We start from the raw sequence: 20,834 nt of genomic DNA on the forward strand, positions 1-20,834 counted from the left end.
TTTGGCGGTGGCGGCGGCGGCTTCTCCCCGGGTATCGTCGGGGGCGGCGGGGGCGGGTCCTCGTATATTGAGAAAACGTGTTTTACCAGCGTCCTCGTCGAGCGCTCGTACAAGCGCGTGCCCGGTGGCCGTGAAAAGCACCCGCCAGCAGCCGATCAGGGTGGCATCGCTGGCGAAGGCGGCGCAGGTGTGCCACATTCCGGATTGCATCCTCATTTTATGACTGGTTTTTGTGCTAGGGGTGCTCACGCAAACCTGCGCGGGCAACGACGGCTGCATTCGCATTGCGGTTCCTGGCTTCTACAGCGACATGGACTTCGACTCGGAGGACGATCGCATGCGACTCGAATCGGCACCTTGACACATTAGCGTGGTAGCTCGACCCTAACTACACTAGGAATCGATGTGGCTGGGAAGGAATATGTCAGTGTTGAGCTCCCGTCTACTTTACGATCGGTGGGAGAATCGCTTGATACGGCGGTTAGGGCTGTATTTTAGTCGACGTGTGAGCATCAGCTACGCAAGCTACAAAGCACAGTCTAACCGGACCAGGGTTCATTTTACCTGTACGCCTTCTTAGTGACAACGGATGGGCGGTCCTACTGCCGACTCGCGTCTTCACTCCCACGGCAGTCTCCTCAATAAATGTTTAACCCTCCAACGCCTGAGCTTTTTCATCGCACGTGTTTACACTGTTAGGCAGTGTTCAGGCGGCGTAATGCTTCGCCTTATCCACCAACGCTACCGGCAATCAAAGGACGCTCTTCGCAGGATACAGGCCAACCCAATGCGCTCGCGTACTAATACGTGTAGTGCACTCGAGTGATGATGTCAAGGGAATCAAACAAACAAACATGATTCCTGTGATTTGCGTTTTTTTAGCGACTCTGTAAGTACGATTATCGTACTTCCGGGTCAAAATTGGCGCCGCTTCAAGATCGCAATTCTTGGCATGGACAACGTGCTCGTGGTCGCGGAAGAGCTCTACCTCCTCAACCAGCGCTTCACCTTGGCGCGCGTCCAGCGCGTCTGGGAGATGTACCGGCGCTACGTCAACCCGCACGTGACCGACGGCGGCTACGCACTCACTCTGGACGAGGTGCTCTTCGTGCTTGAGATTCCTGTCGACGACGACGAGGTCGAGGTCCGCGCCTTCTTTGAGCGCATGAAGGAGCGCAGTGCAACCGAGGCGCGCGATGCCATGGACATGCTCGAGTTCCTCGTCGCGTTCACGCTCCTTAGCCGCGGAACCCTCCTCGCCAAGGCCCACTTCCTCTTTGCACTCTTCGACTTTGATGTTGAGGACGAGATGGACCAAGAAGAGCTCAGCCTTCTCATGACACTGGCGATGAGTGGCTTGCACAAGCTAGGACTTGTTGAAGATGTGCCGGCGTTTGATGCGATCACGCAAATGAGCGCCGATGGATTCGTCCGCCATGGCGTCGCCGCCGGCGCCAAAATGAACTTTAACCAGTTCCTGAACTGGGCGACGTTCGACGCCGACCCGCAGTCGCTCCTGCAGCGATTCACGTACGATCCTCGCCTTCGTAACGTCGTCCATGCGTCCATGAATAATACATAGGTGTGCGCTCCGACTGCACCACTTGGTGCATGGCCTCAGCCGCCTTGCACACCGACAAGTCGAGCCCTACTACCGGTACCAGTTGGCGCTGCAGACGCCATTGCCGCACCTCGACGCCATTCGCGTGCTCTGCGGGCCTGTCGTCGGCAAGGTACGCCATGTTGTTCGAAAGTACTGAGCTAGCGACAGGTGTCGGACACGACCATCGACGTCTTGTACGAGTTTTCAACGGCAGCCACCGGTGGGCTGCAACCTCCTTCGATCAATATGCAAGCGTGTTATGGCTAGTAACGTTTTACGCCTTTGATGACGACGACGTCGTCGACGCGCATCGCCCACCAACCGACACGGCGTCCCGCCGGCGGCGTCTCGCAGAGTCGCACGTCCTCACCGTGATGGGGCGGGAGCCCGTGCTGGTGACGTTTTCTGCGCTCACGCCCGGCGCTACGTACGTAGTTGGGCTCACAGGTGTTGCAATCGGCGATGCCAACACGCGGACTGCGCGCGTCATGACGCGGCCGTCCACGGATCACACTCTGTGCATCACGGCGCTCAACCACGTGGGGCCCACGCTGCTGCCATCCCACGACGCCCTCTCGGTGGCAACGGCCAGCGAGCTCTCGGCGGCCACGACGTCGCCCCGACTTGTGATTCACTGGCACTTTGGTACTGTGAAACACGCTGTCTGAAGCAACGAGCAAGGTGTCCTAGGGACCTTCTCGCCCGAAATGGTTCTGCATGCCGTCGCCCTCCTCGACCTCGACAACGTATACCCTTGCGAGCGATGAAGCGTGGTGTTGGAATGGTCTTTGCCTGTAGGCAACGTCGGTTCAGAGCACGAGAGACGCGATCCAGTCCCATTGTCGCCAGGCGTGGGCACCCCTCGACGGTGTCGCCACGACTGCTTCGAACCTCGTCGTTACTGCGTCCAAGGACGCGCTTTACAGCGCTTTTGACGCGTCGCAAATGGCGCAGCTCCAGACACTGCCACAAGCCTCGCGTGCCTGGCTCGAGGCGTGCGTGCAAGCGATGTGGGCGCGGTATGTCACCGCGCTGCAGCCGCCGACCTCACTGTCCGCAGACGACATCGCACTGTACCGGGACGGTCCTCTATTGCTGCTGCACCTGCCGCAGACGCCAACCAGCGCCGAGACCCTCGGACACCTCTTACGCGACACCGCATCGTCGGTTTGTGTGGTGCTGACGACGGCACCGCTGCTGCCACTGGAGGAAGCGCCGCTGGAAATGGCGTCGACCCGTCGTTATCTCGATGCCTTGTCGCTGTGGCGCCTGCACGACACGGCGAGGCAGATCGTGCTACTGGCGCCAACGCACGGTGCGGGGGCAACGTCGACTGTGCACATCACGGGAACACCCTACTCGTTCCAGCAGCTTTTGTGTGGTGCGCTGCGCCAACGACGACCGCTCATGCCGCTCGTGGACGTCTATCCGACGTACGCCGTTGGTACAATGTTTACTGTCGAGCACGCAGCATGCCACTGGGAGACGCAGTTTGGCCAGCTGGATGTCCGTGTGACGGTCGGTACCTTGGTCGTCGCATTGGTGGCATGCCTCACGCTGCAGATAGACAACTGCCGACGTTGTGCCGCAGAATATCGCGACCGCGCGATGGGTCGCCCCGCCGCGCATCGTGGTACCGACCACGCAATGGCTTGCGTCATGCTTACGTCTCTCTGCGTAGGTCGGTCCCGTCGTCGGTCTCGTCACGGCGCGGAGTGCCCAGCTGTTGATCGAACTCGATGATGACGCGGTTGTGGTTGGCGAGGCCACGGACGTTGTGACGGAGACACGGTCTAACGCTTGCTTGTTCACCATCTGCACATCTCTTTGTAGGTATGTCTGCCGCCAACGGCTCTATCGCGCCGAGCCTGCCGTACTGACGTTTGACAATCTGCAGCCGCAACGGCGGTACCGTGTGACACTGCCGGCAAGCACTTGCCATTTCGAGTTGCCTTGTGTCAAGGTGCTGGCTGCGTAGGGTCTGCTGGGCTGCGACGCACTGATCTATGTCCAGACGCCGCAAGAACGAGCGCCATCGTTGCACGTGACTTGGGTCGGCGGCGACGATGCCTTTGGCAACCGAGCTTTTCAGCCGGTGCAGTCGTTTTGGCCCGACTACCGCGAAAACATGACGTCGTGGCCGGCCACAGACATTGTGGTGCTCCTCCATCGGACGTCGCTGAGCCTCGAGTCGATCCGCGCAGCGATGGCGCACTGGCGTGGCGCGCCGACGGCGGCCGAAAGCGTCGTCAAGCAGTTGTTTCGAGCGGCCTTTCTCACGCAGTGGACTGCGCAAGACAATGCGGCGGTCTTGGCGCATGGCAGCCACTGGTTTCTCGGTACAGGCTACGACTGGAGTGCAGTCAACGAGCCGATTAGCCGCGACGTGGTTGTGTGGGCACGCCAAGTTGCCTTTCAATACCAGCACCACGGTCTCTGGCCGACGCTCGATCCCTTGCGCCGGTATGGCTACCACTGCCAAGACGGCATTGGGTTCTTGCACATCGATGTGCTCGAACATCGCTTGGCGACAGACGATATCTACCTTTGCAATGTACTGTAATTCTAGCTCGGATCCCCATCGTACCAACGTCACGTAGACGCCGGAGCTGTTGAGCCCGACGCAATGGCAGCTCGTCGAGTCCGTGCTCGTCCAGTCAACCGGCATTTGCTGCACCGTGATATCGTGCAGCACGCCCATTGTGTGGCATGGACATCGGCACGACGTCCCGTCTCGCTACCTCGGACTCGAGTGGGTTCTGTATCCGGCCGAGCAGACGCGCCTTTTGTCATTAGTCTTTTCTTGGAAAGCTGCGGTAAAGAACCTGTGTGCGACTGAAGAGCGCTGCTCATGGAGCGACGGTAGGTACCGGGGCGCGACCTCCTCTTTGTCTGTGCGGGGCCTCGAAGTGCGACGACAACACTGGTACACGAGGGTGTCTCGCTGACTCAAATCGTCGTCGGCCCCGTCGCCTGCGTTGTGGACGACCTGCCGACGCCGCCGGACGCGAACGGCGCGCTCTGCGACGGCACAATGGCCTTTGCCCACAACTTTGGCGCGTCGCCCGAGTATACAAGCACGATCTTGACGCCACACGCAACACAGGCGCGGTGGCGTCTCCACCGAAATATGCTGGCGCAGCCCAACGCCAAGGTACCGTGTTTCCATCGCTCGTCATGATGTCAGAAATGCCGTACTGCTAGATTCTTGTCGGCCCCGTGCTCGGCAAGCTCACAGCGACATCGGTTCGGATCCTGATTGAAGTCGACCGTGATGTCAAGACGTGCGTCTGCGTCTGCACGAAGCTACACGCGACCGACCGGTGCGCCATATCTAAATACAGTCCCCACGAGAAAACGGATGTAGCATCACGGCTTCGAGTGCACTCTGCGCCTACACGCCGCTGGCATTTTCGCTCGTCGAGCTCGCACCCGCGACCGAGTACATTGTGACGTTCGAGGTATGTTGCGTGGGATGTGGAGGTGCCGACACTAGGGTTAGGGTATCGCACCGGCGTCGGTCGTGACACGCTTCACGACGCCATCCACGACGCCCTATGCCTTTTCAGTGCTCACGGTCCACGACACCAACTGGCACACCGTGCTCCAGCGGTCGGCTGACACGTCCGCGTCATCGTCCTGGGCAGACATCTTGCGCAGTCGGTCCATCAACGCGACGGAGGCAGCGGCGACGGCGCATACGAACGGCGACGTCCTCGGTGTCGACGGCGCCAAGAACCTCTGGCAGCGCGTCGATCTCGACCACACGTCGGCTCCGCTGCGAAAGCCGATTGTACTTGTGCACTGCGGCGGCCACGTCAACCTGCGCGTCGCATTTAGCGACGCCGAGGTAGCCGCCACTTGTTGTAGATGCAGTTGCAGTGAAGTGGTTTGTAGTTGGCGGCCATTATCACTCGTCTTGTGGCCATGGACGAAGCGCACTGGGTCTCCGTGCTGCCCGAGGTATGGCCCCAAAAGCGACGCACTCGTATTCGCTGCTCGTAGCTGCGACACGCGATGCAAGAAGCCTACCGCGTCCAGTGGAACATGCCGCCTTTCCGAGACGCGCTGCGCAACTGCAGCAACCTCATGCTGTTTGACGAGACGGACTTGTTTTTTCGCCTCTCGGTGATCGAGGGACGGCTCGATGATACAGTGGACGCAGCCAAGGCGGCGCGGGTCGGGCTCGCACGAAGCGACCGGTAATGCCCATAGTTCGCGTAGGTGCTTCAGCTGCTGCGGGATACCGCGTACCACGTCTGGCTACTCTACGCCAACCAGCTCGCAACGGACGTCAACGTACAAGAGTCACTCGCGTCAACGCGGACCGCCACGTTTGCCAGCTTTGGTCACTGTACACTGATCGTGCTCAACCAGCACGCAACGCCAAAAGAGGCAGCAACGGCCGCGCCCGTCGCCAAGCCGAGTGGCATCGATATCTCCAAGGTGACGCAAGCCAACAACTTGCTTCCGCCTGGCGCGTGGCTCACGCTGGACGACGCGCTTCTTTACAGCAAGCAAGGCTGCAAGGTGCTTTTGGTGGTTGTAGCATTTGATGCGCTCGAGGTCGCACTCAATCCGCTCTACCTCGTTGGTGTCAACCGGCTGTTTGAAAAGCTCTTTGAGTGGAAGAACCAGGTGCCCGGGGCCGACCGAGAGCTGCACCTTGTGACGTTAGGGCCCGCGCTCACAACGTACGTGATCACGGACCAGCGGAGCCAGGGCGTGTGTCGCTTGCAGCAGCTCGCGTCGATCTCGACGCCGACGCGCGCATCGTCGACGCCTCTGTACCCGCCGAGCGGTGCGATCACCAAGCGTTTTCTGTACGCCAAGCAAGGCACGCCATGCATGCACTCGTTGAGCCTTCGCACACTCGGGATGGTAGGCACGGACGCTGCGGACGCCTCGCGGAGCTTTGTGTCCTTCGCGTACTTTTCGGACCTCGATCGCGTCGAGGGCCATATGCAGCCGGTCATCGAGCCCTACAACGTCCCGTGCAAAGCGCTGGTGCGTCTCGATTCCGCGGCGGCCACTCACAACTGCCGTAGCTGGGCCCCGTTCTTGGCCGGCTCCGCGTGGTCCAGGACAGCGACACCGACAGGTACTCTGTGACGGCGACTCTGCTTCTCGAAGTCAACGCTGCCCGCGCCATTACGTGCATCGTTCTCGACATTCTCTCAGGCGACGAGTAGAAAGCTCCACGTTTTTACCAGCGTCATCATGCAGAGAGGTAGGCGGCGCGTGACGCTAGAGCTCGCAGCGTACACACCGTCGGTCTTTCTCTTGTCGACCCTCGACGTCGACCGGCGCTACACGTATCGCTTTGACGTACGTTACCCACGGTTGTGCGGCCGGTGGACACCGAGGGGTAGGGTCTCGACGACGAGACACGTGGTGGGACGTTTCACACGCCGTCCGAGCACACGAGCGTACTCAACATCGTTGCTGTGAGTTCGAATCTCATCCAGTTTCGAGATCCTGCCGTTGTCAATACGTGGCAGCTTCTTTTGCAACGGTAGCCTTTCGAATCGCACGAGTCGCCAGCCCATTGATGTGATGCTCTAGGCTTTGCGTGCCGTGGCACGGTCTCGATGTGCTGCTGCATCTCGGTGGCCAAGTACCGCTGCAGGAAGCCGCCATCGAGTGCACGCACTGGCTCCAAGACGAGTGCGACCGTACGATGCTACTAGTATGTTGCAAGAACGGTGTCGAGACGGCCGTAGGTCGGCCGATGGACGCGGTCTCGCAGGTCGCGGCGGAACTGCGACCGCGGCTGCGCCGCCGGTTCCAGCAAGAGTACTGGGCGGCGTGGAACGTGCCGCACTTTCGCACCGTCCTCGCGTGCATTAGCAACTGGATGGTCCGCGCGCAAGCCGACGTGGCGACGACATATGGCCGGTCGCCCGATCTGCTGCTGAAAGAAGGCGTGAGCCCGCGCACAATCGAGATCCTTGGCTACATCCACGAGATCGCCATGGAGGTCTGGCGAGCGTACCAAGGTGCTCTGGGCTGGGGTCCCGATGACGACGCCGACGCCGACGAACCACCGGCGGCGACGATCGCCGAGACGCCGGCAACGACTGCCCCGATGCTGCCGCTGTACTATGCGCTTCGGTTCGAACACATTGGTGTGTTTGTGTTTGATATGCGCAGCACGCGCGCCGGCGATGTCATTTCCTGCAACGGACGCCTCTCGACACCGCTACCACCGACGGTACGCGCCTTCATTGCCGCTGGGATCAAATTCGAGAGGCGTAGACACGGCCGACGATCAGCGAGGCCCAGTGGATGGCGTTCGAGGTACTTCACACTGCGTGTCACAGCGTCTGCCACCCATTCTGCGTAGAGCTTGCTTCGGAAGAAGAGTGTCCGAGCGCTCATCCTCGTCATGGAGCTCCCGCTCTTGCTGACAACACCGAAGAACGCACCTCCGACAGTCGCCGACCCATCATTGTACAGCGCGCTCGACCTGCAGGCGCACTGGGTGGGATGTCCCGTGCAATTGGACCAGCTTCTCTCGCTGCTCTTCAAGTGGAAAGAGAAAATTGACGGCCGTGACGTGGCCGTGCTCAGTGGCAACATGGGCTTCGGCCTCGAGACGACCATCAAGGACAAAAACTCGAATTTTGAGTTGCACAACTACACGACGGGCCCGGTAACCTCGGCTGTGCAGCCGTTCCCGTTTGTCGACCGCGGCGCGTTTGAGAAGCGTTTTGAGTTTGAGCAGCGCTTTGTGTCGCCACTGCCCAACTACGTGCTCTTGGAAGTGACGCTGACGTCGCAGATCGTCGACGCGTCACTCACAATGACGCGTGCGTCGTCGATCGGGGACGTGCTGCATTCGGCCAACGCCCATGTACTGCACGCACCGACGCGCCTCCTCCGACGTCCGCCGTGGTGGCGTCGCTACTGTCTCCAGAACGAGCGGGCGTTCTGGACCACGATCGTTGTCAACAGCGTTTCTAGCCAATCGGTGCTTGCCACGTATTTGGCCGACGACAAGGGGTACCTCAATGCGACCAAGCGCTGGTATGCCAAGTACAACTTTGTCGATACGACCCGTCTCGCCGACCTCCAGAGCAGCTCGACCAGCGTACGCAGTCGTCCTTCTGTATAGAGACTCCATGGCTCCTGTAGCCCGAGACGCTGCTGGCAACCTTGCACGACGTCGCCAAGGACATGTGGGCCACGTTTCCGCCCGCCATCAAAGAGGTGGCGACCGAGACCCTGTCGATTCGATGGCGACGTGTCGGCTGATGTAGACGGTCGCCGTCCTCAGCGACGTGTTTGTCGTCGATCTCGCCCTCGAAGAACTCCAGCTCGACCTCAGGTGCCCTCCTCCACGCACCCATCGTCCTTTCTTGTACCAAAGACGGCTCCATGTAGCGGCCCCATCGACGTCGAGCGGTTCCGCGCCATTTGCACGGGCCTTGCCAAAGGCGCGTGCGCGCTCAAGGCGGCGGCGACGTTGGCAGCCGAAGACGCAGCGATTGCATACGAGGCCGACCGCGTGGCCAAGCTCGAGCTGCAACGGACCTTGGAGGCGGCGACCGACAAGGCGGCCTCCGATGCGGCCGCGGACGCCGTGGCGATGGCGGCGCTGCAAAAAACCAATCTCCTCGAGTATGCCCAAGAGATGAACAAGCGCGAGAAGGACCGGCTGGAGAAGGAGGCGGCCGACAAGGCGGCGGCCAAGGCCGCCAAACGCGCGGCCCGCGAAGCCGAGAAGCTCTATCACCACGACGAAGACGTGGCGCTGCACAAGGAGAAGAAGGCGCTTGCAGCGCTCAAGGGTCGCATCGAGGCGCACTACGCGTCGTTGGGGCAGACACCCGAGTACGAAGCCATGGAGATCGAGTACGGTCGTCGGACGCGCGAGGTGCATGGGCGGCAGCAGCGACGGGACGAGTCCAAGGCCCGCGATGCCAAGACCAAGACCAAGGCAGAGACGAAGGCATCCACGTAATTGTAGCATCGTCCTTATCTATCTCGCCTGCTCGTTATGGAGCGCTTCGCACTCGTCAATCCAGTCGGTGTACACGTCGATGGGTTCGCTCAAATCTACATGCGCATGATGAGGTGGCAGGTTCGTATCATTGGCGACGTACAATTGATGTTGGTCTGGAACGACTCGCTGCAGACGCGGCAAGAGAGATGGCCAATGTTGCGGTCGCGGTCCCTAAATCGGCCATGTGCGGTATCATTAGCTGCGGCGACGGACGGGTGGGCCGTACATCTTGCACTCGACGCTCTCGTCATGCGAGCAGAACGGGCACTTGAAGACGCGGCTCACGACCTGCTTCTTGCGCGTCACGATCTTCTTGGTCGACTTCTTGCGGCGGCCCATGCTGGCTTCTTGGTGGTGGACAACGGGCCGACAACTGGACCGAGGTGCCGGATAGACCGGATACGCCACGTGGTACGCACCGCATATAGTGTAATAACGGACCCGCGCCACATTGCTGCAATGGTGCGACGACGACGCGACAACGTGTACTAGTAGCCTTCGTCCCACGCGTAAAGGGCGCCTTTGATTGTCCCCACTTGCGGCTTTTGCAGGCGCCTCGTCGCTTTGCGCCGTCGATGCTCGCAGTGCCGAGGCCGTTCGCCTTGGAAATCGCCATGTCGTCGTCTGGAACGACCAAGGGAACCTTTCTATTCCCTTGGCGCAGACTGCAGAGTCTCGTGTCGTAGCTACGGCCTCAGTAGGCGTGCTGCGCCCTGTGCTAGGCGTACACCGACTACGACAACGATTTCGCAGTGGTTTTGAAAAGAGAGATATAAGATCTGGTCGCGTGAGTCGAGTTGTAGTGTCATAATAGCCTATGCCCAGGGCATTGGCATCGTGAAGATCCAATGGAATGCGAGTCCATGAGCACAGGTTGTCGTCATCTAGGCTGACGCGAGTCGTGCACAGGCGAGGACTACAAGCGGTTCGCGTGTCAAAACGTACACTATTTCCGTATTCGTCCAGGAATTACGGATACGCAGATGCGTCGCGGCGGATCTTTTACCGCCGTGGCATTAAATCCTGCTGCCCACACATACAAAGGCCAAGTCATAGAATGGCCTCGTGTGTTTGCTCTTGATTGGTTGGCCGGTCGCGCCATTTGATCCGGATACGCGAGATTGGTCGCGCAGATCCAAAGAACCTCAACGTCGAGCAGAGTCATGTTGCGCCGGTCGATCACGCAGCTGGGCGCCGCAAGGGCCTCGCGCGCCTTTAGCTCGCACACAGAGCTGCTGCGCGAGTACGCGTCCGAGGGCGACTGGAAGCGCGCGCTGCAGGTCATGTCGGAGCTCGACAAGTCGGGCAAGACCGACGCGCTCTCGTACGAGCTCGCGATTGAAGCGTGTGGCCGCGACCGCCGCATTGACGCGATGCAGGCGCTCAAGGACACGATGGAGAAGGACAAGATCGTACCAAGCGCCGGGACCATCGACCTCTTTGTGCAGCTCTACATGCACCTCAACCAGCCCGAGAAGCTCGTGGAACTGGGCATCCAGCGTCTTCGCGCCAACGAGCCCATGAGCTTGGCCGCGTACCACTCGATGATTGACGCGTGCTGCAGCCTGCGCTCGATTCCGTACGCCGAAGATATTCTGCAGAGCCTCGGGGAGCACGCGCAGTGGGCGACGCCGCTCGGTTGCGACGAATTCGCAGCGCTCATCCGCTGCTTTGGCATTTGCCAGCGCGCCGACTTTGCGATGCACGCGCTCTTTACGATGCAAGACCGTGGCATTGAGCCCAACGTCGAGGTCTACACGCAGCTCGTGCGCGCCCACATCTCGCTCGGTACACCTTTCCACATCTGGAGTCGGACTCTGACAATGCAATTTTAGGGGGCATGAACCAGGCGCTGCACGTCTTCTCGCTTTGCAACCAGCAAGGCATCGTGCTCGGCGAAAGCATCCACGCCGCGACCATCGGTGCGCTCTGCGAGAAGAAGGCGTTCTGGCTCGCGACCGAGCTCTTCGCCGACATGGAAGCCAAGAAGGTCGAGGCGAGCCACTACTGCCTCTCCAAGATGATCCTCGCCTACATCCGCACCAACAACCGGGACGGCGCCTACGAAATCTGGCACCGCATCCAGTCGCGCGACCGCCCGGCGACGATCGCAACGTACATGGGGATCATGAGCGACTGCGTCGTGACGGGCGAGCTCGACATCCTCCTCCTCGCGTTCCACGAGCTGCAGTCGCACTATGACGTGCTGCCGCCCGCCGCCTACAGCTTTGCGATCCGCGCCCATGGCCGCAAGGGCAACACGGCCGACGCCATTGAGATGATGGAGGCGCTCATTCGCGCCAACGGGTGCCCGCAAGACGCCACCACGTACATTGCGATCTTCAACGCCCTCGCGCGCTCGTCGGGTATGGCTGCATGTCAGCATCACGCTGATAGATCGATCATATGCTGTAGAGGACCGGTCGGTGGACCAGAACCGCCACGACATTGTCAAGTACTGGGACCTCATGATGCGACACGTGTCCAACCTCCAGGCGCCGGCCTTTGCCAGTGCGGCCGGTGCGTTTGCCAGCTGCGGCGACGTCGAGTCGCTCAAGAAGCTCATCGAACACACCAAGGCGCACCTCCCGGGCTCCGAGAGCCTCCTGTACTCGGGTGCGATCTCGGGCTTCTCCAAGGCGAACGCCGACTACACGGGGTACATCCGCGACTGCATCGCCGAGATGCTTGAAAACGGGATTGCGCTCAACGACGCTGCTGTCCGTGCGGCTTCGGACGCCTACGTCAAGCACGAGTGCTGGGACGACGTCGCCCAATTGGTCAAGAAAATGGACCCAAAGGCGTTCAACCGGCCCGAAGGCGTCATCGGCGACGTCATCTCCAAGCTCCTCGACGCGCAGAACTGGCCCGTCGCGCGCTTCGCCATCAACTCGGCCCACGCGATGAACATCGACCCGCACATTCGGTCCAAGCCGTACCACCTCCAGGTCCTCGCCAACAACACAAACGAGTCGCCCGAGTGGCGGATCGCGTACAGCCTCGCGCTCGAGACCGTCTCGTTTGGCACGATCAACGAAGAACACGTGTACGCGGTCTGCAACGCCATGAAGGTGCTCTTCCGCGCCGAAAAGTACAACCTCATGGTACGTTTGTGTTGATGTTTGTTGACTTTTGTTGATTTTTGTTGATTTTTGTTGATTTGTGATTTATCCTTTTGTCAGGACTTGCAAGCTCATTTTTGCACATGTAGGCGCGCTTGTGGTATGCGCTCAAGGCCAAGAACCAGCTGCCGCTGCCAATCGACGCGTACAAGTGCATTGTCATTGCAAGCTTAGCGTCGGGTTTCGAGCACTCGGCCATCATGGCCGCTGACGAGATGCTGGCCATGTTCCGCGAACACCACGCGGATATTGTCGACTCGACCGACGTCTCGGACGTCTTCTCGGTGATCATTTCGACCTTTGCGCAGTACAAGCACGACGAGGTGGTCCTCAAGCTCTTTGAGGAGATGTCGAGCTTCAACTTGACGCCGAATGCATACGCGTTTGTCGCGGCGCTCAAGGCGTACTCGAACCTCGGCCGCACCGACCAGATCCACACGCTGCTAGCCTCGTTTGAAGAATGCGTCTCGGCGAGCAAGTACAACGTGGACGAGCTGGCCGAGATCTTTTCGTCGGTGATTTCGACCGCCGCGGCCGCCGGCAACGACGCGCTCATCATCGCCATGTACGAGCACATGGAGACGTTCGACATGACGCCCAACTCGTATGCGTACAACGCCATCATCCGGGCGTACTCGCGCCGGGGCAGCCTCGACCGCGTCGCGTCGATCCAAGCGACCATGACGCAGGACGGGAAAAAGGTCAATGACCGCGTCGTCGAGTCGCTCCTCAAGTCGTACATCCTCGCCAACGACGTAACGAACGTGCTGGCGACCATGCAGCAGTTCCAGTTTACCGGCGACCGCGCGCTCCTCACGTTTCTCCAGTGCAACCAGCCGCAGCCCGTCGTGGACTTTCTCAAAGCCCAGGGCCACGCCCACCAAAAGACGGGGCACGTCGTCGAGCGCGTCTCGCCCGCGATGCAGACCAGTGCGCTCAAGTGGCTCCTCAAGCGCGGTGCGACTATGGAGGCCGCGGACGCCTGCACGTTCCTCCTCCAGAACGGGTACCGCGTCACCGGCCACGTGTTTGAGACGCTCCTCGACCAGCTCAGCTACCACGGCGCGTATGACCTCGGCACGGCGCTCTTGGACCTCTACAATGAGAAGCGGTCGTACGTCAAAAGCGCTGACTCGGTCGTCGAGTCGACCATCATCCTGTACAGCAACGGCGGCAAGTACGACCACATTCGCGACTTGCTGACGTCGCCGCGCCGCCTCTTTACGACGAACCAGTACGCGCTGGGCATGGGTCTCTGCGTCGACAGCGGCGCGCACGCGCAGGCGCTTGCGATCTTCGAGTCGCTCCGTCACCGGTTCGTCGAGCCGAATGGCCAAGTGTTTTGCCTCGCGCTCGAGAGCTGCATGGCGCTCCACAAGCCGGACGGCGCGCGCCAGATCCTCCAGGACGTGGCCCGCAACCGGTTCGACAGCAAGCTCCAGAGCGAGCTCAACCGCCGGTTGGCGTTTAGCTTGACACCGGAAGCGCGCACGATGGACCCGGACCTGACCGACAAGGTCGCCAAATTTGCTCTCTTTTTGGAAGACCACGGGTTCCCGATCACAAAGACGTTTAGCGACAAGCTCCTCATGCGCCCGACGAGCACGTATCTCGACGCGCCGACGCGCCGACGGATCCTCAGCCTCGCGCGCGCCAAGTCGGACGGCGGCAAGTTCAACGCCAAGCACTCGAAGAAGCCCACCTCTGTGCGTCCGTGGTGGAAAGGTGACGCCTCCACGTGGCACAGCAAGGCCAACAACTAGAGCACCTACTGACTAGACTATGTATTGATGATGATTGATGACACGACTGGTGTGCATTCGATGTCGCACGCTGGGCGCGTTGCCAGTGATACAAATTGCACTTGGTAGCGGCGCCGCGAGAGGCTGCTGGTAGTATCAAGAGGGAGACCGCCGACTCTCGACCGAATATGGCGCAGCCAGTTACCGCTATGTGCAACGTACATCGACTAGCTGCGCGCATTAGCTCCTCGACGAGGTCGACCACGGGAAACATAGAATCCCTCGAGGTCGACCTATCCGCCCGCGTGGTGCACGAGCGAGGCTCTTGACGCCAGCGGCAAGTTGAAGAGGTGGTTTGTCGAATGCTGATTGGCTGAAATGTAGGCCGTGGCTTCGAATTTTTGAGATTGCAGTTTGCTGCCGAACACGGATGATGCTGGTCCAGCGACTGACGACGACGATGACGACGCGCCGGGCGGCGATGGTCCGCGGGCTGGCGACCGTCGCGCCTTTTCACTTGGCCGTGCCCGTGCACAGCCTCGCGGAAGGTACCCGTGCGCGCCACGTCTGACGTCATCTCATGCACCTTGGATAGCACAAGCCTTTTACGGTGGCAAGCTCGGCTTTACTGAAGGCCGGTCGTCGGCGCATTGGCAGGTGCGAACCGCCCGGCGTCGCACGGTGGTCCATGGTGCTGTGCATAGGACTACAACATGCTCGGGCATCAGCTGGTCATCCACGCGGTGGGCCCCGAGTACCGCGGGCGCGACTACCACAACCCCGTGGGTACGACGTATTTTGTGAGGATACGCCGTCATGCGCATCATGTAGACATGGACGACGTCCCCGTGCCCCACTTTGGCGTGTGCTTGACGGTCGACGAGTTCCACGCGCTCGCCCAGCGAGTCCAAGCGGCGGCAATCCCGTTCGTCGTGCAGCCGCATCTGCGCTTTGAAGGTCGTCCGGGAGAGCAGTGGACCATGTTCTTCAAGGACCCGAGCAACAACAACCTCGAGTTCAAGGCCATGACCAACCCTGCCAACCTCTTTGCCAAGTACGTTGAAAAGTAGGGTTGCGACTATGATGGAAAGGTTGTCTTTCCGGTCCCTTCGTCTATGTGATCGCCTCTTGTTCTGTACAAAGCAGCAGCGTAATGTAGCTGTCGGGACCACTAGTGCGAGTCAACGTCCATCGCATCGTCGGCGCTCTCTGGCGCGCTGGTCTTGGCGTCTGTTCGCAAAGGGATCTTGATCTTGTGCACGTTCGCTTCGTGCTTTTCGCGCGCCGGGATAGTCTTGAAGACGTGCTGGCACGCGCGACACGTTCGGCTCTTGTTGCGCTTGGGCTTGAGCGGCGGTGCGTTCGGGCCGTGCGCCGCCTTGACGTGCGCAGCGACCGCGTCTTGCGTCCGGAACCGGCGTTGGCAGCTTCGCACGGAGCGTCTTGGCGGTCACAGCCTTGCACGTGGGTGTGTGCTGGCGCAGGCTCTCGAGCGACGGCCGCGTCGCGCCGCAATTGTCGCAGACAAACTGCACCGAGCGGTCGAGCGTTTGCGTCACGGACGCCACAGCCTCGACCGACGTCTCGGCGCAAATTGCATCGTAAATTTGCAGCAAGACGGCCGCATCGAGCGCTGCATACGTGAGCTGCGCCGGCTTGAGCGGGCGGAGGTTCCAGTTGGACTTTTGCTGGGACTTGGTGAGCCGCCGTCCGAGGGCCATGTACGTGAGCTTTTGCAAGCTAATGAGTGCCGTGTTTCCGAGCGTGAGCCGCGCGAGGTCGGTCGCTTCAATGTAGTTGTGCACCACGAGCGCGTCGTCCAAATCCTATCCGTGGTGCTCCCGGTGCAGAAATGCATTGCGCCAGAAAGGTAAAATACCTTGAGGTCGGATTCGAAGCCTTGGCCAATCTTTATACAGGTCGTCGACGCAAGGAGCTCGGCAAGGACCGTCGTCACGTTCGCCTTGGGCAGCGCGAGCAAGTCGAGAATGAACACTGTCTCCGCTGCCGACGCGGCGTCACGCATGGCAATCTGCAGCAGCGACACGGGCTGCCGGGGCGCGCCTTTCCGAAAGACCGGGCGCGTCTCCTAGAGAGGCGTGAGAGGCGCCGAGGTCGCGGTGCGGTGTACTAAGTACCGAGTCCAAGCCCACGAGCAGCGCCTTCTGCAGCTGCTCGTGACACGCACTGAGCTCGGCGAGCGTGCACACAAAGGTCACGCGCGTGTTGGCACCGAGTGTAAGGATGGGCACGCTATTGAGCGCGGCCTGCAGCTCGGCCTTGGATCCTGGCAGTGGCAACATTGCAGTCGAGTGTAGCTGGCGAGTTGTTGATTGTTGGTGTGGACGCCAACAGATGGCCGTGGCCTGGATGCAGCGCTTTTATAATATGTTACGATTTGAATGGTGTATCTTGTTGTTTGTATGTATATAAAGAGTACTAGAATGCATTTTAAAATGCTTTTTAAAAAGTCCTGACAGGCCAGCGTTTCGCGATCTGCGCGATCTTTTAAACCAGCAGCAAGCGAATTCCCTTGACCAGGTAGCCACCGTCCACACACAACAGCAGAATGTACAGTGATGACCTATTTGCTACGATATACTACTACTAGACTACTAGATGCGTAGGTGTCGACTACTCCACGGGCTGCGACGTGAGGCCAAGGCTGTAGCGATACGCCACCGCATCGTGCGTCACCGAGGACTCGAGGAGGTAGTCGTGGTTCGAGTCGGGGCTGAGTGCAACGCTCGACCCTTGCTGCACTGGCTTGGCCGCCGCCGCAATACTCGTGACACTGCTCGGCGCGATGTGGTTCACAGCGTGGAGGTTGACGCCGACGTTGAGGAGGTACCGGTAGCTGACAGCGTCATGGGACGCTGGTGCATCCAAGAGGAAGTCGGCGCTCTCAACGACCGCCGTCGGCTTTGCAACCGAAGCAGCGCTCTTGGGTTGTTTGGGGGGTGTTTTCTTGGCGATGGTAGTGGCCTTTTGCTTGGGAGCCTCTGCTTTGTGCGCAACCACCGGGACCGCCTTGGGCTTCGTGGGCTCGACCTTCTTCGGGGCCGGTGCCGCAACCGACTGCTTCGGCGCCTGAGCCTTTGGCGTCGGTGCCAAGAGAGCTGAAGCTTCTTCCGTCTTGATTGCCTCCACCACATGGGCGGTTGTTGTCGACTTGGTGGGCACGGCGGGGCTCTTGGCCTTGACGGCCTCCGTCTTCGCCACTAGTTCCTTGGGCTTCACAGCCTCCACTTTGACCACCGGCGCTGCAGCCACAGGCTTGGCAGTATCGATCTTTGTGGGCTCCTGGGCCTTGGTAGCTTCGACTTTGTTGGCTGCGACAACCTTGGGCTTGGTCGCATCGACTGTCACTGGCTTGGGCGTGGCAGCATCACAGCTCTCCGTATGGCGCTTCAACGACGCGTGTGTCTTGAACTTGCGGTTGCAGCGACCACACGCGAGCTTCTTCTTCTTGGGCGTCTTGGGCTCCGCCACTGGTTCTTGCTGCTGGTGCGTCGCGGCGTGGTGCTCGAGGCCGACTTTGGTCGAGAAGGCGCGGCTGCACACCGTGCACTTGTGGTCCGCGACCTTGGGCGGGACGCAATGATGGCGCACAAGGCTTGCTTCGCTACGGAAGACATGCGTGCACTTGGCGCAGTGGAGCTCGACCTTGGGCTTGGGTACGCACGTCGTCGCGTGCTGGCTCAGCGCCATGGGGGACTTGAACTTGCGCTTGCAGAGCGCGCAGGCCACCTTGGCCTTGCCGCCAACGTCGTACGTCGTGCTGAGTGACGCCAACGTGCCGTCGAGGTGGCCGACCATGGCATCGTGGAGCCAGAGCAGTGCGAGCGCGTCGAGCGCCGCGCGGGTGCGCTGCGGCACCGAGAGCGGCCGCAGGTGCCACTCGGCGTGCGGGGCCTTGGGCAGGCGCCGGCGCAAACACACCGTCACGAGCTTCTCGAGGCTCAAGAAGACCGCCGAGTGGGAGAGCTGCTGCAAAAGCGCGTTCACCTCCACCGCGTGGCTGAGCTTATGGAAGCAGGTGGCAGACGGGTACGCCTCGTGGAGCGCCTACATCGATCGAATAGGTGTGCGTGGAACGTGCCGAGACAACCCACCTGCAGTGTCGGCAGAATGCTATGGCCCAGCTTGACAACGTGAGGCGATGCAAAGAGCCCGGCGAGCGCGTCGTCGCAGTCCATGGGGTCGAGCGCGAGGAGGTCCCAGAGAAACACCTCTTCGACGCCGTTCGCATCGCGCATCGCAAGCACGACGACGGACACGGGCTCCTCCGGCTTCCGCGTCGTCATCGCCGGCTCCTATGCACGTCCATGAGTCGTCTTGTCGCTCTTGCTCGCTTGGCGAGTCGTACGCACCGTGTGGAGACCAATTAGCGTCGCGTCGCGCAGGCGCACTTGCGCGGCCTGCAGCAACGATGCCTGGTTGACCACGGTCACCGTCTTCTTGACGTCAATCGAAAGCGACTCCATGGCCGCCAGCATCTTCTTGCGCTTGTTCTTGGCTGCTGTCGTCTGCAGCTGCATGTCGAGGGCCGCTGCGACGAGACGCGCGCGCTCGTCCTGGACGTGCGAGGCAGGTGCGGCAAGGATCGGTGCCATTAAGTGGGATGCAAGGAGAAAGCTGAAATGAGGCGTTGGCGCATCGACCACGACGCTGATGCCGTGCTCTTGGCGCCAAGATCGCCCAGGAGCGTGTCTATGAGGGCCGCGACACAAGTACCTCCAGACGTTCAAATGCGTTTTATAGGTTAAAACCGGAGGCACTTTGAACCGACATGGGACAAACAAAAGTGATGGACGACGACCAACAGTCGTGCATGCATGTACACTGTTTGATAACCAAAGCTCAAAGACGCGTGCGTACGCGCCATAGCCACCGAGATTCGTCCCGACAACCGATTCACTTAAATGTCGCGGGCACCCGTTCTAGCACTGAAGTACTAGTATGTAAAAGCGGGGACCGACGGCCCGAGGCGAAGCAATGCGCAGTGGCTCGCATCGTCAACACGTCTCAACGAAAGACCAAGGTAGATCGCGAGCGTCCAGGGATCTCATGCATGTGCGTCTTGTTGAAGCATGTGGTATGGCGATCGTGATTCTTTGTACACGTTTTCCGACGGCCAAGACAGCATGGGCCTCGTGGATACTACACGATCTTGAACCATTGCGCGCTATACCTGATCCAAAATGACACATCAAAGGCGCCTGTGGTCGCGACAGCGGTCGGCAAGGTGCCAAAACCACCAAAATGCAAGGGTTGGACAATGGGCCCTAGTAAAACCTATTTGACCCATTCGACGCATTTTGACCGACGGCACGTCATTTTACCCATTGCAGAGTGGGTCCATGGACGCCTCGTGGCGACTCCGTGCTTGCCCATGAAGTGGTGTCCTTTCTTTATGCACTATACTAGCTTGTTTTTAGCCCCACGCAGCTCTTTAGCACGATTTCAATACACGTCAAATAGCCTACGACACTTGGTCAAATCGAGGTAGCCTAGCGTACGAAATTGGCGATACTCGAAGCAAAATCATTTCCTCGATCGTCACGACGCATTGATTTCCTGCTAGTAAAGTACTAGTAGGAGTTAACCCCTTGAGTAGAAGACCAAGGTGTGTGAAACGTGTTGATCGCACGTCACATTCACAACATGTACTTTAGTAGATCTAGCTCGGTTAGGGCTACAATAGCGGTCTCGCGCGAGATGACAACACGAGCTCACCGATCGAGCAGCCTGCAGTAAGGTTCTAGCTCGATGCAGCGGCAAAGTTGTTCGAGCTCAACCACAAATGTCAGTGCATGAGGAGCTCCACTGATTCAATGCAAGGCATAGATTGCTTGCACGTGAACGTTTCGGTGGTCATTATACTGGGCATGTTCCTTCTTCGCTCGCGTGATCGAACTTGTTGTTGCGATGTGTGACGCCTTGGTTTTGCTGGGATGCGGCACCGTGCCTTCGAAGAAAAGCGGCAAAGACGCAACCGGGCTTGTAGCAAGACGGCCACAGCCCTCGTCCCACGGTTCGCGCGCAAGAGCCAACTGCCACGCATAGGAACAGGTTCTTTAACTGCTTATGTATGGTAGTGTATCTCGCGAGCCCACCGCGCTCCACCCTATGAGAACACTACCAATGCGGATCGTCGCCTCTTCGCTGCTACTCGATGGGTTGGCGGAAGGCGCATCAACACATACGTAGGATCCCTGGTCATATGGGATTGCTTGTTCTCAACCACCGTCTTTTCGTCGGTAGAACTGCGCGCTTCCTACGCAAGGGGGCAGACCTCATAACTCATAGCTTATAGATAGATAGCTTATGGAAATAATCCCAAACGCTTGGGGTCA

General features: G+C 59.9%; 6 protein-coding genes across 6 annotated transcripts; 3 read left to right on the plus strand and 3 right to left on the minus strand.

Moving 5' to 3' along the window:
* Positions 1–952: 952 nt before the first annotated feature.
* Positions 953–9,646, plus strand: SPRG_04969 (hypothetical protein; the record flags this gene model as incomplete). Its single annotated transcript, XM_012344107.1, has 29 exons — positions 953–1,530; positions 1,583–1,733; positions 1,766–1,823; positions 1,871–2,248; positions 2,294–2,349; positions 2,402–3,121; positions 3,171–3,236; positions 3,285–3,394; positions 3,437–3,518; positions 3,582–4,157; positions 4,204–4,419; positions 4,470–4,757; positions 4,808–4,926; positions 4,971–5,064; positions 5,106–5,453; positions 5,501–5,566; positions 5,609–5,782; positions 5,828–6,440; positions 6,489–6,610; positions 6,652–6,791; positions 6,838–6,931; positions 6,976–7,118; positions 7,169–7,278; positions 7,327–7,817; positions 7,862–7,903; positions 7,950–8,696; positions 8,741–8,815; positions 8,866–8,933; positions 8,990–9,646. The coding sequence occupies 29 exons, from the start codon at positions 953–955 to the stop codon at positions 9,567–9,569; spliced, it is 7,305 nt and encodes a 2,434-aa protein (XP_012199497.1). The 3' UTR covers positions 9,570–9,646.
* Positions 9,549–9,978, minus strand: SPRG_04970 (hypothetical protein). Its single transcript, XM_012344108.1, has 3 exons — positions 9,838–9,978; positions 9,712–9,782; positions 9,549–9,664 (listed from the first exon to the last, which is right to left on the minus strand). The coding sequence occupies exons 1-3, from the start codon at positions 9,948–9,950 to the stop codon at positions 9,588–9,590; spliced, it is 261 nt and encodes an 86-aa protein (XP_012199498.1). The 5' UTR covers positions 9,951–9,978; the 3' UTR covers positions 9,549–9,587.
* Positions 9,979–10,749: 771 nt separating this feature from the next.
* SPRG_04971 (hypothetical protein) lies at positions 10,750–14,543 on the plus strand. Its single transcript, XM_012344109.1, has 4 exons — positions 10,750–11,399; positions 11,447–11,977; positions 12,027–12,715; positions 12,823–14,543. Exons 1-4 carry the CDS (start codon positions 10,775–10,777, stop codon positions 14,494–14,496), a joined length of 3,519 nt encoding a protein of 1,172 aa, XP_012199499.1. The 5' UTR covers positions 10,750–10,774; the 3' UTR covers positions 14,497–14,543.
* Positions 14,544–14,935: 392 nt separating this feature from the next.
* On the plus strand, positions 14,936–15,545 carry SPRG_04972 (hypothetical protein; the record flags this gene model as incomplete). Its single annotated transcript, XM_012344110.1, has 4 exons — positions 14,936–15,023; positions 15,071–15,132; positions 15,180–15,261; positions 15,307–15,545. 4 exons carry the CDS (start codon positions 14,936–14,938, stop codon positions 15,543–15,545), a joined length of 471 nt encoding a protein of 156 aa, XP_012199500.1.
* A 101-nt stretch (positions 15,546–15,646) lies between these two features.
* Positions 15,647–16,778, minus strand: SPRG_04973 (hypothetical protein; the record flags this gene model as incomplete). Its single annotated transcript, XM_012344111.1, has 4 exons — positions 15,647–15,853; positions 15,891–16,301; positions 16,355–16,564; positions 16,614–16,778. 4 exons carry the CDS (start codon positions 16,776–16,778, stop codon positions 15,647–15,649), a joined length of 993 nt encoding a protein of 330 aa, XP_012199501.1.
* Positions 16,779–17,109: 331 nt separating this feature from the next.
* Positions 17,110–19,025, minus strand: SPRG_04974 (hypothetical protein; the record flags this gene model as incomplete). The annotated part of the gene is made up of 3 exons (XM_012344112.1): positions 18,849–19,025; positions 18,591–18,791; positions 17,110–18,543 (listed from the first exon to the last, which is right to left on the minus strand). The coding sequence occupies exons 1-3, from the start codon at positions 19,014–19,016 to the stop codon at positions 17,110–17,112; spliced, it is 1,803 nt and encodes a 600-aa protein (XP_012199502.1). The 5' UTR covers positions 19,017–19,025.
* Between the last annotated feature and the right edge of the window lie 1,809 nt (positions 19,026–20,834).

The sequence above is a fragment of the Saprolegnia parasitica genome, assembly GCF_000151545.1.
Source record: "Saprolegnia parasitica CBS 223.65 unplaced genomic scaffold supercont2.16, whole genome shotgun sequence".
Lineage (NCBI taxonomy): Eukaryota > Oomycota > Saprolegniomycetes > Saprolegniales > Saprolegniaceae > Saprolegnia > Saprolegnia parasitica.